Below are 17,518 nucleotides of genomic sequence, written 5' to 3'. Positions count from 1 at the left end.
CATAGACAATTACTGAGATGAAGCCTAAGGAAATGGCACCAGAGCCTTTTATTACCACTGACATTTCATGCCTATACTGAAATACTCTGAGAAATTGTTATGAGATTTTGTGGGTAGATCTGGGATAATTACTCAGCCATGCCCATATGATAGATCCTCAGTCTGTATAGCAATGTTAGGACAGCCCTGTTGACTTTACCACCTACCACAGTTCTGGACTCATGTCCAAGAATGAATATGCTCAATGAATGTTTTCTGAGTAGATGGGTAAAGTAATTATGTGCACTAAAACTCTTTCTTAAAAACACGAATCCTGGGGTTGGGGATTTAGCTCAGTGGTAGAGCGCTTGCCTAGCAAGCGCAAGGCCCTGGGTTTGGTCCCCAGCTCCAAAAAAAAAAAAAAAAGAAAAAGAAAAGAAAAAAAACATGAATCCTTGTGACTTATTTTAAATAGACCCATAAACCAAGAAGATCACTCAACCGTAAGCCCTATGTCTAAAGCCCAATAAAACAGCTACTTTATAAGGTCCCCTTATTTCTGTCTTTTAGAAGAATATACTACACTTTTTTGAATCTATTACCCCTAATTGAAACAGATGTGAAATTTTTGAGTTTTTGATGACGTGTAAATGAATTTAATCTGGTATAATATGTGAGTTAAACATTTTAAAGATTTATTTATTTCTATTTTATATGTATGGGTGTGTTTACAAGTATGTCTATGCATGCAGTGCCCTCAGAGGCCAGAAGAGGTCAGCAGATCCCCAGGAACTGGCATTCCAGTTACCTGCCATGTGGTGCTGGGAATCCAACCAGGCTCTGAACTGCTGCACTATCTTTCCAGCCCCTGGTGTTTTACACAGCGCTAACCACAGTTAAATATATTTTGCATTGGCAAAAAAAAATGCTACTTAAGTGTCAAATAAAATAAAATAACTTTTTAAAAATAAATCTTTGAAAAGATTTTGTCAGTGTGAACATGCATGCAAGTAAGTGTGTGTGTGTGTGTGTGTGTGTGTGTGTGTGTGTGTGTGTGTGCATGTGCTTGCATGTAAAGGTGCAAATACCTATGGAGAAGCAGAGGCCAGGAAAGGCTATCTAGTCGTCTGTAACCCAGGTTTAAGATGCCTGTGGACAGCCATCATGTTAGATGGTTGCTAGGTTCTGATTTCCCATGATCATGATTGCACAAGAACTCTTCACCACTGAGCCATCTCTCCACAGCCCCTAACTGCCTTTTCTGTGTGGCATGATTTCATTTTTAGAAGGGTGTAGATATGCCCAATAGATAAAGGAATTTTCAGGATGATGTGTAGTATAGAAACAAGGAAAAAGAAGATGTATTTCAAAAGCTGGCTTTTTATTCTCTGTATAGGTATTACTATACCTATTTATTTCAACCCATCTAAGTGTGCATTTCTTATAGATAACAACCAGTAGCTGCCCTGTGAGTTTACAGTGTGGAGAGTGTGGTGTCTGCAACTCTGTGCTATAGTAAATATGCTCTCTGAGCCAGACTAGCATAGGCAATAGGAGGCCTCATGGTAGAACATAGGAGCAGTTGTGTTTGTTTGCCTGCCTGCTTGCTTGTTTCAGAGAAGAAATAACAAAATTTGGCTCATATTTTAGCAAACTGAATCCATGGGTAATTTCTCTGCATTATGGATAGCCAAGTAATATTTGTACTTTATGAGCATTAAAAAACTTAACCAAATATTCTGTGAATTTGTTTCAGGATTAGTCAGTTGGGATGGACTACACGAAAGGTGGACTGTGGACATAATCTGAGGAAGAGTGAGCTGGTTTGGGGTGAATAAGACAGGGGCAATAAGGACTGCAAGGGCAATAAGGACTGAAGGTGCAATGAGGGTGGTAGGGGCAGTAAGAATAGCAGGGTAATGAGAACGGTAGTTCTCTCCTTGAGAAAAGGCAGCAGAAGCCAAACAGAACTATGACCCAGCTAGAGCATGACTGGTCAGGGTGATCCCGGAGCCGTCAGTGCCGTGAAATTGAATGTCAACAGCTCTGAAGGTATGAACTCCTGCACTAGATATGAGGTGTGAGAATGTCTTCAGCGTGCACTGCGCTGCCCTGGAGAGGAGATGCAAAGTGTTCCCTGGCATGCAGATCCTATGTGCTTTGTGAAGTCATGGTCAATTTCTAGACTCACAAAAATGTCTTTATATAAGTAATATCAATAGACTTGATGTAAGAATAAAAATGATTATCAAGAAACTGAATGTAGAGAATTTAGTGTGCGGTTGAAGAAAATCTCAGGGTGCAAAGGAACTATAAAGAGAAAGTATGGCAACATCTTCTTGAGGGAGAAGATGTCTAACACTGACCCTGAAAGAGGATCATGTGTACAAAGCATCCACTTAAAGAAAATGGGGACTTGCTATGCTGTGCAAGAGGGGAAGTACAAAAAGGTGGGAGGTTTTCTCCTAGAGGAGTAAAATCCAATGAGTTTGCCATTCACTGCTCAGCCACCAACTAGTAGAACAATTTCAAATCATTAATTGAGCCAGATGGTTAATGTTTTTAATGGCACAATTAACTAATAAATAACTGTAAAACACTTTGTAAATAGAGTCACATAAATGTTTAATAATCCCATAAAGCTTGGAGGCTTATTTCAAGTAACACTTTTATATTCAAATATTTTATTGACATTCTAGAAAAATGCTAGTAATATGATCAGATGCCATATCAACTATTTCTAAAAACACAACAAAGAGATAATGGGAAAACAGACAACTTCAACCAGAGTGGGCAGAGAGGAGTAGTTCAGTATGCAGAGGTCCTTCACAGAAGACAAGAACGGTGGATGAGAGGTAGCTGTGTACAACAGCACTGGAAGACCATTGCTCTCCATGGTAATCTCCCTTACCTATGCATTTGAAAGAGAATTTGTCAGTCAATGCAATGTGAAAGACATGAAACCAGAGGAAGGACATAGATGAAAGGGCTCTGAAACTCTACTAGTTGAATAAAATAGTACATTTTATGAAGCACTTGGCATCCACAGCTCACTTGCTCTTGTGACACATGAATAAATACTGACAGCATTGCCTATTTTAAGACTGCTAACTCCCGACTCACAGAAAGATTAAAATAATTGTCCAGGATCACATTTTAGTAAGAAGTAGAATCAGGCTTCAATCCCAAACAACATGGCTTCATTAACTTCTATGTGGAATCTGGGATAAATCACATGCTCTAATTCTATGAAACAGTTGCCCTGCTCCTCCCTCCTCCCTCTAAACATGACTGGCTGGTGTCACCACAGCCATCCCGGGACCATGGTAATGTAAAGCAAAGAAAACCACAGTGACAGCAGCTCTGTCATGGGTGTACTTAATGCCAGAAGTCACTATCATTTGGGATGACTTATTCCAGGAGGAAAGTAAGACCCATCACAGTCAGATTTGCCCTGACTTGGAATCAAAACACATATGCCAAAGAGGCCTGAAGATAAAAAAAAGTCACTCACTGAGTGTTTGCTAAGAACAGAACATTATTTTGTTTTATTTCCATTTTATAATCACTGAACTTCTGTGAATTCCGATTTTATAGATAGAAATTCAGCCTCAGTACTAGTCTATCTTGCCCGAATTCACAGAAGTTATAAAGGATTCAAATCCAGGCTTCACCTTGCCTCCTCAACTCTCTTCAGCAAACAGCATTCTAAAGAGTAAGACATATAAGTGCTTGCGATTTAATAAGAAATTAGAACCTTTCTATTTTAATAATCTGATCACTGTTCAATATGGCTGGAGCTTCTAGAACAAATGAATCTCATTGGCATGAGATGAAAAGTTTGGGAAGACATAGCCCCATTGTACAAGATTGCTGTGTATGAAAATCATTTTCCATCTTGTTTCCTGGGTCCCACTAGAAACACTAAACACCATGCCAGGAAAAAGCACCCTGCACATTTCCCAGCATCTTTCCTAGATACAATGGCCGTGCCAGAACAGAGACTGGCAAGATTTCTTTGTGGAAAAATTCCAAATGGAAACTATTTCAAGGCTTGTGTGATGTGCCATTTCGGTGGTCTATGTCACAGCTACAAACCCCTGTGCTGTGTGGGATCAGTCACAGAGAACACAGATAGAAAAGCACATGTAGCTGTGCTCTACCCAAACACCTGTCACTATTCTACACAGAAAACACTGAGACTGAAAGGTTCAAAAACTCCTTAGATGGTCCACTTATCAAGCAGTAGATTTCAATCCAAGTCAAAGTCAGAGTGATTCCAGGGCTTAGGCTCATATTTGAGACATGACTGATTTCCAAAATGTTAGCTGTTTTTCTCCTGGCAGAAGGCTTTCTCAGAGCTTCTTACTGTCCAGACTGTGGTCCTCTTCATCTTTCTGGGGTTGTTGCTTGTTCCTACCTAAAGGCCCTACAGGAATTTGATAACCTGGAGTAGTGTTGCCATTGACATTTAACACAATTAACCATGTCCCCAAGTATGGCACTCCCAGTTGGCTCCACATAGGATTCCACAAAGTCCTCCCTCAATAGAAGATTCCACAAAATCAGTCACGAGAGCAGGTATTCACTAATGTGTAACTTTTATTTGTCATGCCTTAAGTGTCCATAGGAACCATAAACCAACTATTACCCATTGAAATGAGAAGGAATAAAAATCGCTGAGCCTGAGTTCTGATACATTTGGGATCCATAAGCAATGTCTCCTGTTAGGATAGTGAGTGGCAAGCAGACACTGCTGCTGGCCCTGCCGTAACTATGTAAGTGAAGGGAGATTATGAAAAGGCTTAGAACCCCCAAGTAAATCAGAATGGAGTTCATACTGAGGTTGTGACTACTGATAAGGTAGAATATCTCAGTAAATGTTTTATTTAGAGTCCCTCCTTTATTAGATAGAAAGAGACCCATAGTCAAACATGGCCAAGCTTTGTTACCCACCCAACCCCAGGAGACATGTGGATGGAACTTCTTCCAAAAGGTAGAGAGAGCTATGTAGCATAAAGATCAGTGAGATCTTATGGGATTCTACTGTTCATCCTTATATGAGACAGGAGAAAGGGGGCAATGTTGAATTTCTTAAATCGTAGTGCGCAGGAAGGGGCTTTAGTACAAGAGGCAGGCTACCAAGTACAGATGAACAATAAAGTCACGATATATTCAATATGAAGCTTTTCAGTGAGTATTAGAATACATGGTTCTGATAACTTCTGATTTCTGTTGGGAAATGCTTCTATTCCATATATTTCCTATACTAGGGGAAACTGCAGATAAAGATTTTGAACATATTGTGCATTGGTATTAGACAAATTGGCAAATTAGTTTCTCTCATGGAAATATTTTTGACAAAATGATTTGGTTTTGCATTATACTAGCAGTTGGGGACAAATCTTAACAGTTTGTGAGTGTGAAATGTAGCATGCTTGTGGCAGAGATTTCAAATATCTAGAGCTTTTATTTAAGAAGAATAAAATAATTAGAAAATATAATCTATTACCTTTTACCATTTGTTAATAGTTTTATCCTTATATAAAACGATTTCTCCTTTGTAAACCAAAGCAAATAGTAGAGAACTGTCTGTAATAGGTAAATAATTTTCTCTAATGCCATTAATTGCAAACTGCTCAATTATATTGTGAAGTGCTATAATTGTCATGAAGCTTAAGAATCCTTATCATGGATTCTATTAAATATATAATTCACTTAAATTACATTAATTATACAGATTTTTAATGAAGAAGAAAGACTGCTTTTAATCTTCACAAGTAGAGACAATGATCAAAATATTTATGTGTAGAATACATATTTTGTTCTGTTGACATTCTTAAAATAATTCATCTGCTTAGGTAGTATTAGCACTTTTACATATTGGGGAACTGGAGGAGAATAGACATGTTTGAATTGCACATAAACTATATGATGGTTCTTCTATTTAATGTCTAAATTCAATGAAATATTTAAGTTTTTTTGTTTGCACTTGGAATGAAGCCTTGTTCTTGCGTATGATAGGCAAGTGGCCAATGATTCAGACAAACCCCAGGTATATTCTTAGTGTGTGTGTGTGTGTGTGTGTGGTCACATGGTATGTGTGGAGTCAGAGAATGACATGTGAGAGTCAGCTCACTCGTTCTATCATGTATATACTAAGGATTGAACTCAGGTTGTCAGGCTTGGTGGGAAATGCCGTGGCCTACTGAGTCATCTCATTTACCCAGGCCCCAGCTATTTTGAAGATTAAATAGTGATGTCTATAAAGTTGTCCTAAGGTCTTGGATAGGTTTGTTATATCTCTCAAACTAATGTCTAGAGTTCACATCCAAGTAATTTTAACTTTGTGTGCTTCAGTTCATTGTTATTCATAAAATTAAAATGCTAACATTTGGAGAACTTAAAGAGGATTATATAATGTTCTTAAAACAACCTACAGGTAGTGCTGTAGAATTTTTTCATTATTTATCTGTCCATTGTAAAGTTCAGTATAACAGACATAATAACAGTACCCAATGCACATTTATGGATTAGGTAGTGGACATGTTTTAATATTAAAATTCCAAGGAGGGCATGGCATTGCACACACGTAATCTCAACACTAAGTGAGGATAAAGAATTCTAAGCCAAGAGAGCTGGATAGATGGGTCAGCTCTTAAGAGACTACTTGACCTTAAGAGTACCTTGGTTCAATTCCCAGCACTCACACAGAGTAATTCCTTTTCCAGGAGATCTGATACCATATTCCGTCCTCTACAGAGAAAGAAGCACATGTGGCAAAGGGAAATGCATGCATGCAAAACACCTATACAAGAAAGAAATGAAAAATAACTTTTAAAAAAGAATTCAAAACCAACCTGGGCTGCATAGCAAGTTGCAGGCCATCTTGGGACACCTAACAAGATTCTGTCTCAAAGCGTTTAATAAACAAATAATATAAAACTAAACTTCCATCAAAGTAGCACAGGGTAGCCTTGCGTAATAAGTTATGAACCCTAAAATAATTGACTTTAAGAGTATTTGCTCAAATGGCACGGTTTTTGAACAGCATAGTAGTGAAAATTATTTTCATTTCTCAAGTTATTTTAAATTTTTATAGATGGTGATCTAATTTTAACCATGAGATATCAGATGGAGAGCTTAAGGAGGCCCCAGATATGGAAGTTTTCAAATTCACATGTGATTGGACATAGACAGTGAGGAAAAGCTCATGTATAGGGTGAGGAAGGAATGTAAATGGCCTTCAAATGTGGTGTCTCCAAAGCTGCCCTGTCCATCTAAGCCTCCCCTCCCTACTGCTCATGGCTGGCCAGGGTGCAGAAGCCCTTATCTCAACAGGAAATCCAAAGTATCTATGAAAAACACAAAATCTATGCTTTCTTTGCACTGTTGTGACAGAACCAGAAAGCTGCACCCTCTATTCATGAGCTGTGTGCAGTTCTCTCTAAGTTAAATGGAAGCTCTGGTTGTGAAAGCACACAGGGCTTTGGGATGACAATCAGAGAGGAATTGTTTGTTCTTTGCTATGGGGACTACCATTGAGCCTTTGACCACAGGTGTTTTAGGATATGTCAGCACTAAGTTTTCCTTTAAAATACCATGTAACAGAAGGTGGTTCAAAAAATGGTAGAAAAGCTAAAGAAGGAGAATGGAAATAGAATAGATTCCCTCTCTGTTAGAATTCTTTTTTTTTCTTTTTATTGGATATTTTTTATTTACATTTCAAATGTTATTCTCTTTCCTGGTTTCCCATTCTGTCCCATCCCCACCACTCCTCCTTCTTCAATAATGGTGGTTCCCCTCCCCATCCACTCCTTCCATCATCTATGCTCTGACATTCCAATACACTGGGGGATCCAGCACTGTCAGGACCAAGGGCTTCTCCTCACATTGGTGCCCAACAAGGCCATCCTCTGCTACATATACAACAGGAGCCATGGGTCTGTCCAAGTGTATTCTTTGAGTAGTCGTTTAGTCCCTGGAAGCTCTGGTTAGGATTGTTATTCTTATGGGGTTGCAAGCCCCAAAAGCTCCTTTAATACTTTCTATAATTCCTCCAACTGGGGCCTTGTTCTTAGCTCAATGGGTTGCTGCTAGCATTCTGTATTTGTTACGCTCTAGCGGAACCTCTCAGGAGACAGCTATATCACATTCCTGTCAGCATACACTTCTTTGCTTCATCAATATTATCTAGGTTTGATGGTTGTATATATTTGGGCTAGGTCCCCAGATGGGACAGGCTCTGAATGGCCTTAAGTCTCTGCTCCAAACTTTACCTCCATTTCTCCTATGAATATTTTTGTTCACCGTTCTAAGAAGGATTGAAGCGTCTGCACTTTGATCATCCTTCTTCTTGAGCTTCATGTGCTTTGTATATTGAATCTTGGGTATTTCAAGCTTTTGGGCTAATATCCACTTATCAGTGAGTGCATACCATGTGTGATTTTTATATTTGGGTTACCTCACTCAGGATGTTATTTTCTAGTTCCATCCATTTGCCTATGAATTTCATGAAGCCATTGTTTTTGATAGCTGAGTACTACTCCATTGTGTAGATGTACCACATTTTCTGTATCCATTCCTCTGTTGAAGGGCATCTGGGTTCTTTCCAGCTTTTGGCTATTATAAATAAGGCTGCTATGAAAATACTGGAGCATGTGTCCTTGTTGTATGTTAAAGCATTGTTTGGGTATATGCCCAGGGGAGGTATAGCTGGGTCCTCAGGTAGTACAATGTCCAAATTTCTGAGGAACCTCCAGACTGATTTCCAAAGTGATTGTACCAGTTTGCAATCCCACAAAACAATGGAGGAGTGTTCCTCTTCCTCTACATCCTCACCAACATCTGTTGTCACCTGAGTTTTTGATCTTAGCCATTCTGACTGGTATGAGGTGGAAACTCAGAGTTGTTTTGATTTGTATTTCCCTGATGGCAAAGGATGTTGAACATTTCTTTAGGTGCTTCTAGGCCATTTGATATTTCTAAGCTGAGAATTCATTGTTTAGCTCAGAACCCCATTTTTAATAGGGTTATTCAGCTCTCTGGAATCTAACTTCTTGATTTCTTTGTATGTATTGGATGTTGGATTGCTAAAGACCTTTTCCCAATCTGTTGGTTGGTGCTTTGTCCTAATGACAGTGTCCTTTGCCTTACAGAAGCTTTGCAGTTTTATGAGGTCCCATTTATCGATTCTTGATCTTAGAGCAAAAGCCATTGGTGTTCTGTTCAGGAAATTTTCCCCAGTGCCCATGTCTTTGAGACTCTTCCACACTTTTTCTTCTGTTAGTTTGAGTGTATCTGGTTTGATGTGGAGGTCCTTGAACCATGTAGACTTAAGCTTTGTACAGGGTGATAAGAATGGATTTATTTGAATTTTTCTACATGCAGACCTCCAGTTGAACCAGCACCATTTATTGAAAATGCTATCTTTTTTCCACTGAATGGAAAAGATAAAGTGACCATAGGTGTTTGGGTTCATTTCTGAGCCTTCAATTTTATTCCATTGGTCTACCTTCCTGTCTCTGTACCAATACAGTTTTTATCTCTGTAATACAGCTTGAGATCAGGAATGGTGATTTCCCCAGAATTTCTTTTATTGTTGAGGATAGTTTTCACTATTCTAGGATTTCTGTTATTCTACATGAATTTGCAAATTTCTCTTTTAATTATATGAAGAATTGAGTTGAAATTTTGATGGGGAGTACATTACATCTGTAGATCACTTTTGGCCAAATGACCATTTTTACTATATTAATCCTGCCAATCCACAAACAGGGGAGATCTTTCCATCTTCAGAGATCTTCTTCAATTTCTTTCTTCAGAGACTTGAAGTTCTTGTCATACAGATCTTTCTTTTTTTTTCCCTCGGAGCTGGGGACCGAACCCAGGGCAGATCTTTCACTTGCGTGGTTAGAGTCATACTGAGGTATTTTATGTTATTTGGGACTATTGTGAAGGGTGTCATTTCCCTAATTTCTTTCTCAGCCTGTTTATCCTTTGAGTAGAGGAAGGCCACAGATTTCTTTGACTCAATTTTATACCCAGCCATTTTGCTGAAGTTATTTCTTAGGCTTAGTAGTTCTCTGATGGAACTTTTGCGGTCACTTAAATATACTAGCATGTCATCTGCAAATCATGATATTTTTGCCTTCTTCCCCTTCCAATTTGTATCCCTTAGACATTCTTTTGTTGTCTGATTGCCCTGGCTAGGACTTCGAGTACTATACTGAATAAGTAGGGATAGTGGGCAGCCTCGTTGGAATTCTAGGTGCAGTGTGTCCCAGCAAGTTTTACGAACTGCTGTTTCTTCGTAGTCAAGGAAAGAAGCAGTAAGGATGAATAGGTTATTACATTTACATCACAGGGTTATATATTTATATAGAAATAGATTATGGGAACTCACTAGTCTTTGCTTGTGTTCTTGAGGCTTATCTTGATTATCCCCAATCTAATTGTATGTCTTGGAGAGGTTACTGTGCCTTTGGTATGTCTTCTCACTGCAAACCTCTCTTTGACCTATAGTTCTTTATACTTTCTGCAGTGCAATAAATGTAGTACATGTATTTTAAAATCTGGCATACACAGAAACTACATTTGACTATACTTTAAATTTTAAGTCAGTTGCACTCCCCAGTATGACTTTATTTTTATTTCCAATTCTCCCAGAATGGAATGCTTGACTAAGAGGCAGGCAGAACAGAATAGCTAGGAAAACTGACCCCTCAATAAAACAGTGACTTATATTCAGACTATATAAAAATGATTGTTGGTAATTAAGTAAGGTGTGTGTATGGTTATTGGTTAAATGTTATAAAAATAGTGATTTTATTTTTTTTCTTTTAGGTGGGAAATGAGGAAGGATGAAACACTGGAAAAGAATGAAAAAATGATGCTTGAACATTTAGAACAGATCTGTACCATACAGGATTCTTCCACATCAGACAGTACAAATGAGCAGTAATCTGCAGAAAAACAACGGATGCTTTTCGCCAGCCTCAGAAGGAGCCTCACACGTCATAGAGTGCATCCGTTAGCCTATGTACCGAAAGAATCACTGGACTAAAGACTGAAAGGCTCCACGTTTCCTATTTTAAAAATAAGTTCATATTGTTTCATTTCACAATATTTCTCCTCCTGTGATAAAACTGCTGCCATCTCGTGTTCCTTTTGAATTATGTGAGGTGTTTTTTTTTTCTTTCAGTACTGAAGTATCTATGACAACAGGCAAAATGTTTGGAAGTATTTTTCTAGGGATTTCTTATACAATATTTGGATGTGTAGTTGATTGGAGCCCCCATGGAAGTCATGTGAATATTACAATTTAATTTTGTAGCTGCAGCCCAAATCTGGATCTTAATTGCCTTTAATACTCATGGCTGAACCTGTCCCTACTTCCCATGTAACCTTTTCCCTGTTCACTCTAAATCATAACACAAAAAACCAGTCTAGCACTGTTCCTGTCAGTCACATTCCTGCTTGTGATGCTTGTTGCTTTTCTCCTAACTCTCATTCCACTTATATGCTTCCACATCCTGGGCCAAGTGGCTCTAATTCAGGCAACTCCTGGCATCCTTTTGGCTCAACCAAAAAATAAAAAAATAAATAAAAATAAAAATAAAAATTGCTACTTTTTTCCCAATCAAAAACTACCTTCCTTTCAAAACTATGTTGAAAAGTTATCCTTCTCTATCCCTCATTATCTACAATGTCTGTTAATTTTATTATTTCCACTGTCTACAAGATGCAGGGGGGGGAGTGATGTGGGGGGATGCGTTCTATTACCTTGTCTGCCAAGTACAATTGTATGTATTTCGTATGTTCTTCCTATCATGGCCTGGTACTGGATTATAAAGAACCCAAAGGCATTAAATATGAGGTTTTCCTTTATTAATCAGAATATGGTGTTGTAGGATTATTCGGTGTGTGAGCAGTTAATAAACATAGCTGATTAAGAAGCTACCATTGAAAGAACTGTTGACAAAGTGCCTTGAGGACAAATGGGAGAAGCCTCATTATGGATCATAGACCATCTGTCATCAAACATAATGTCTTCTGCTGTCCTCATGAATGTTATAAAGTATTCGTGCTTCCATGTTCTTTGATCTTTATGAAATATTTGTAGCTATACCGCTTCCTATAGAGAGTACTCATAAATGTTTCAGAGGGAGAGTTTGGATGCAAAGGAGATCACTGTAGAAGTCTTGGGTTTTTCTTCTTTTAATTAATTAATTATTTCATTTATTTACTTCCAAAATGCCTGTTCCCTTCACCTCTGAGAGGTTACCACCCCAGGACATCCTCTGACTGGTGCATCAAGCCTCTACAGGGTTAGGTGCATCCCCTCCCACTGAGGCAAGACAACATAGCCCTCTACTACATGGATGCTAGGGGCCTAGGACCATCCTCAGTTTGCTCTTTGGTTGATGGCTCAGTCTCTGTGAACTCACAGGGGTCCAGGTTAGTTGACACTGTTGGTCTTCCTGTGGGATTGCCATCCCCTTCGGTTCCTTTAATCTTTCCCCTAACTCTTCCATTGAGATCTCCAACCTCTATCCAATGCTTGACTGCGAGTATCTGCATCTGTCTCAGTCAGCTGCTGGTGGAGCATTTTAGAGGACAGCCATGCTAGACTTCTGTCTTAAAACACAACATAGCATCAGTAATAGTGTCAGGGTTTGGTGCCTGCCTATGGGATGGATCCCAAGTTGGGACGATCACTGGTCAGCCATTCCCTTCTGTCTCGGATTCATTTTTGTCCATAAATTTCTTTGAGGAGCAATTTTGGGTTGCAAGTATTGTAGGTGGGTTGGTGTCCCCATCCCTCCACTAGAGGTCCTGCTTGCCTAATGGAGGTTGTCTCCTTAAGTTCTGTATCCCACTGTTAGGCATCTCAGCTAAGGTCACCCACACGGAGTTCTGGAGTTTCTGGGACAGCTAGAAGTCTCTCCCCCATATCCCTATCCAGCACCTGCATATTTCCATTCATTATTCTAGCTCTCTGGGACTCTCTTCTGTTTCCCCCTGTACCTGAACCTACCCCCTTCCCACTCCCCCTCACCTCTCCTACCCAGGTCCATTCCTCCCTCTGCCTCCCGTGATTATTTTGTTCCCCCCTTCGAAGTGGGATATAAGCGTCCTCACTGGCCTCTTAATTCTTGCTTAATTTCTTTGGGTCAGTCCGTATGGTGTATCAAAGGCATTCTGATCCTTTTGCCTAATGTGAACTTATCATGAGTATGTGCCATGCTTGTCTTTTTGGGTCTAGATTACCTCACTCAGGATGATATTTTCCATTTCCATCCATCCATTTACCTGCAAAATACATGATGTCCTTGTTTTTAGTAGCTGGACAGTATCCCATTGTATGAATGAGCCACATTTCCATACCATTCTTTGGTTGAGGGACATCTGGGTTGCTTCTAGTTTCTGGCTATTATGAATAAAATTGCTATGAACATAGTAGGGCACGTGTCTTTGTGGTATGGGTGAGCATTTTGGGGGTATATGTCCAGGAGCGGTATAGGTGGGTCTTCAGGGAGAACTATTTCCAATTTTCTGAGATACCATAGAATTGATTTCAGGAGAGGTTGTACCAGTTTGCAACCCCACCAGCAATTGAGGAATGTTCTTCTGTCTCCACATCCTCACCTACATGTGCTGTCACTTTTTTGATTTTTGCAGGGTCTTTTGGATTTACATTTTCCTAATGTAAAGTATTTCACTAAGTGCTTCTCAGCCATTTGAGATTACTATGTTCAGAATTCTCTGTTTAGCTCTGTAGCCCTTTTCTTAAGTGGGTTATTTGGGGGTTTTGGAGGTTAACTTCTTGAATTCTTTATATATTTTGGATATTAGCCCTCTATGTGATGTAGAGTTAGAGAAGATTTTTGCCCAATCTGTAGGCTGCCTTCTTGTGGTACTAACAGTATCCTTTATCTTTACAGAAACTTTTCAGTTTCATGAGGTCCCATTTATCAATTGTTGATTTTAGCACCTGATCCAGTAGTGTTCTACTCAGGAAATTTTCTCTCATGCCAATGTGTTCAAGGCTATTTCACACTTTCTCTTCTATTAGATTCAGTGTATCTGATTTTTATGTTATGGTTTATGGTTTTATACTACATGGACTTGAATGTTATTTGTGAAAGGTGATATGTATGAATTGGTTTGCATTTTTCTACATTTAGACCAGTGCCATTTAAATACTCTCTAGATTACAATGAAAATGATGGCACAACATACCCAAACATATGGTATACTATGAAAGCAGTACTAAGAGGAAAATTCATTGCACTAAGTGCTTGGAGAGATCTTGCACTAGCAACTTAGCAGCATACCTGAAAGCTCTAGAACAAAAAGAACTGAAGACACCCAAGATGGCAAGAAATAGTCAAACTCAGTGCTGAAATCAACCAATTAGAAACACAGAGAATGATACAAAGAATCAGCAAAACTAAAAGCTTGTCTTTGAGAAAATCAACAAGATAGATAAAACCTTAGCCACAGAGACAGTATCAAAATTAACAAAATCAGAAATGAAAAGGGAGATATAAAAACAGAAATAAAGGAAATTCAAAAAATTCAAGAAGTCTTACTATAAAAGTTTATACTCCACAAAGCTGGAAAATCTAGATAAAATGGGTGATTTTCTAGACGAATACCACTTATCAAAGTTAAATCAAGATCAGGTAAAGCAGCTAAACAGTCTCATAATCTCTAAAGAAATAAAAGCTGTTATTAAAAACTTCTGAACTGGTTAGCGGGAATCCCAAACCCGCTGATCCCTGCCCACAGCAGCTCTCTGCTCCCAAACCCCGTGGGAGAGAGACCTCACCACCTGGTCAGGAGGGCACTCCTGAGGCTGCAGAGTGGAAGAGACCACCAACACTGCCCACCCCTGCTCACATCCTTGGTCCAAGAGGAAATTGTATACAGTCTCTGGGTTCCTGTAGAGGAGGGCCCAGGAGCAGCAGGACCGCTGCATCTCAGACACCTCCAGAACCTGAAGGGAACTACCAGATAAACAGTTCTCTGCACCCAAATCCCGTGGGAGGGAGAGCTAAACCTTCAGAGAGGCAGACACGCTTGGGAAACCAGAAGAGACTGCACTCTGCACACATTACTGATTCCAGAGGAAAACACCAAACGCCATCTGGAACCCTGGTGCACGGAAGCTCCCAGAAAGGGCGGCACAGATCTTCCTGGTTGCTGCCGCCGTGGAGAGCTCATAGGCAGCACCCCACGAGCAAACTTGAGCCTCAGAACCACAGGTAAGACCAACTTTTCTGCTGCAAGTGACCTGCCTGGTGAACTCAAGACACAGGCCCACAGGAACAGCTGAAGACCTGTAGATAGGAAAAACTACACGCCTGAAAGCAGAACACTCTGTCCCCATAACTGGCTGAAAGAAAACAGGAAAACAGGTCTACAGCACTCCTGACACACAAGCATATAGGACAGTCAGAAATAGCAGAACAAAGTAACACTAGAGATAATCTGATGGCGAGAGGCAAGCGCAGGAACCCAAGCAACAGAAACCAAGACTACATGGCATCATCGGAGCCCAATTCTCCCACCAAAGCAAACACGGAATATCCAAACACACCAGAAAAGCAAGATCTAGTTTCAAAATCATATTTGATCATGATGCTGGAGGACATCAAGAAAGACGAGAAGAACTCCCTTAGAGAACAAGTAGAAGACTACAGAGAGGAATCACAAAAATCCCTGAAAGAATTCCAGGAAAACACAATCAAACAGTTGAAGGAATTAAAAATGGAAATAGAAGCAATCAAGAAAGAACACATGGAAACAACCCTGGATATAGAAAACCAAAAGAAGAGACAAGGAGCTGTAGATACGAGCTTCACCAACAGAATACAAGAGATGAAAGAGAGAATCTCAGGAGCAGAAGATTCCATAGAAATCATTGACTCAACTGTCAAAGATAATGTAAAGCAGAAAAAGCTACTGGTCCAAAACATACAGGAAATCCAGGACTCATTGAAAAGATCAAACCTAAGGAAAATGGGTATAGAAGAGAGTGAAGACTCCCAGCTCAAAGACCAGTAAATATCTTCAACAAAATCATAGAAGAAAACTTCCCTAACCTAAAAAAAGAGATACCCATAGGCATACAAGAAGCCTACAGAACTCCACATAGATTGGACCAGAAAAGAAACACCTCCTGTCACATAATAGTCAAAACACCAAACACACAAAATAAAGAAAGAATATTAAAAGCAGTAAGGGAAAAAGGTCAAGTAACATATAAAGGCAGACCTATCAGAATCACACCAGACTTTTCCCCAGAAACTATGAAAGCCAGAAGATCCTGGACAGATGTCATACAGACCCTAAGAGAACACAAATGCCAGCCCAGGTTACTGTATACTGCAAAACTCTCAATTACCATAGATGGAGAAACCAAGATATTCCATGACAAAACCAAATTTACACAATATCTTTCTACAAATCCAGTGCTACAAAGGATAATAAATGGTAAAGCCCAACATAAGGAGGCAAGCTATACCCTAGAAGAAGCAAGAAACTAATCGTCTTGGCAACAAAACAAAGGGAAGAAAAGCACACACACATAACCTCATATCCAAATATGAATATAACAGGAAGCAATAATCACTATTCCTTAATATCTCTCAACATCAATGGCCTCAACTCCCCAATAAAAAGACATAGATTAACAAACTGGATACGCAACGAGGACCCTGCATTCTGCTGCCTCAGCAAACACACCTCAGAGACAAAGACAGACACTACCTCAGAGTGAAAGGCTGGAAAACAACATTCCAAGGACTGGTCAGAAGAAGCAAGCGGGAGTAGCCATTCTAATATCAAATAAAGTCAATTTTCAACTAAAAGTCATCAAAAAAGATAAGGAAGGACACTTTATATTCATCAAAGGAAAATCCACCAAGATGAACTCTCAATCCTAAATATCTATGCCCCAAATACAAGGGCACCTACATACGTAAAAGAAACCTTACTAAAGCTCAAAACACACATTGCACCTCACACAATAATAGTAGGAGATTTCAACACCCACTCTCATCAATGGACAGATCATGGAAACAGAAATTAAACAGAGACGTAGACAGACCAAGAGAAGTCATGAGCCAAATGGACTTAACAGATATTTATAGAACATTCTATCCTAAAGCAAAAGGATATACCTTCTCAGCTCCTCATAGTACTTTCTCCAAAATTGATCATATAATTGGTCAAAAAACGGGCCTCAACAGGTACAGAAAGATAGAAATAATCCCATGCATGCTATCGGACCACCACGGCCTAAAGCTGGTCTTCAATAACAATAAGGGAAGAATGCCCACATATACGTGGAAATTGAACAGTGCTCTACTCAATGATAACCTGGTCAAGGAAGAAATAAAGAAAGAAATTAAAAACTTTTTAGAATTTAATGAAAATGAAAGTACAACATACCCAAACTTATGGGACACAATGAAAGCTGGGCTAAGAGGAAAACTCATAGCGCTGAGTGCCTGCAGAAAGAAACAGG

At 39.4% G+C, this 17,518-nt stretch overlaps 1 protein-coding gene across 1 annotated transcript in view; it reads left to right on the top strand.

The window, feature by feature from the left end:
- Positions 1-11,878, top strand: part of Kiaa0825 (KIAA0825 ortholog) — a 383,014-nt gene extending 371,136 nt beyond the window's left edge. The window contains exon 17 of the mRNA XM_032899100.1: positions 10,825-11,878. Coding sequence (XP_032754991.1) covers positions 10,825-10,942 — 118 coding nt within the window. The 3' untranslated portion in view covers positions 10,943-11,878. The remainder of the gene's footprint in view (positions 1-10,824) is intronic.
- The last annotated feature ends 5,640 nt before the right edge of the window (positions 11,879-17,518 follow it).

The sequence above is a fragment of the Rattus rattus genome, chromosome 3, assembly GCF_011064425.1.
Source record: "Rattus rattus isolate New Zealand chromosome 3, Rrattus_CSIRO_v1, whole genome shotgun sequence".
NCBI classification, from domain to species: domain Eukaryota; kingdom Metazoa; phylum Chordata; class Mammalia; order Rodentia; family Muridae; genus Rattus; species Rattus rattus.
Note: the sequence above shows the minus strand (reverse complement) of the source record. Positions and strands in the feature narration are given on the sequence as shown.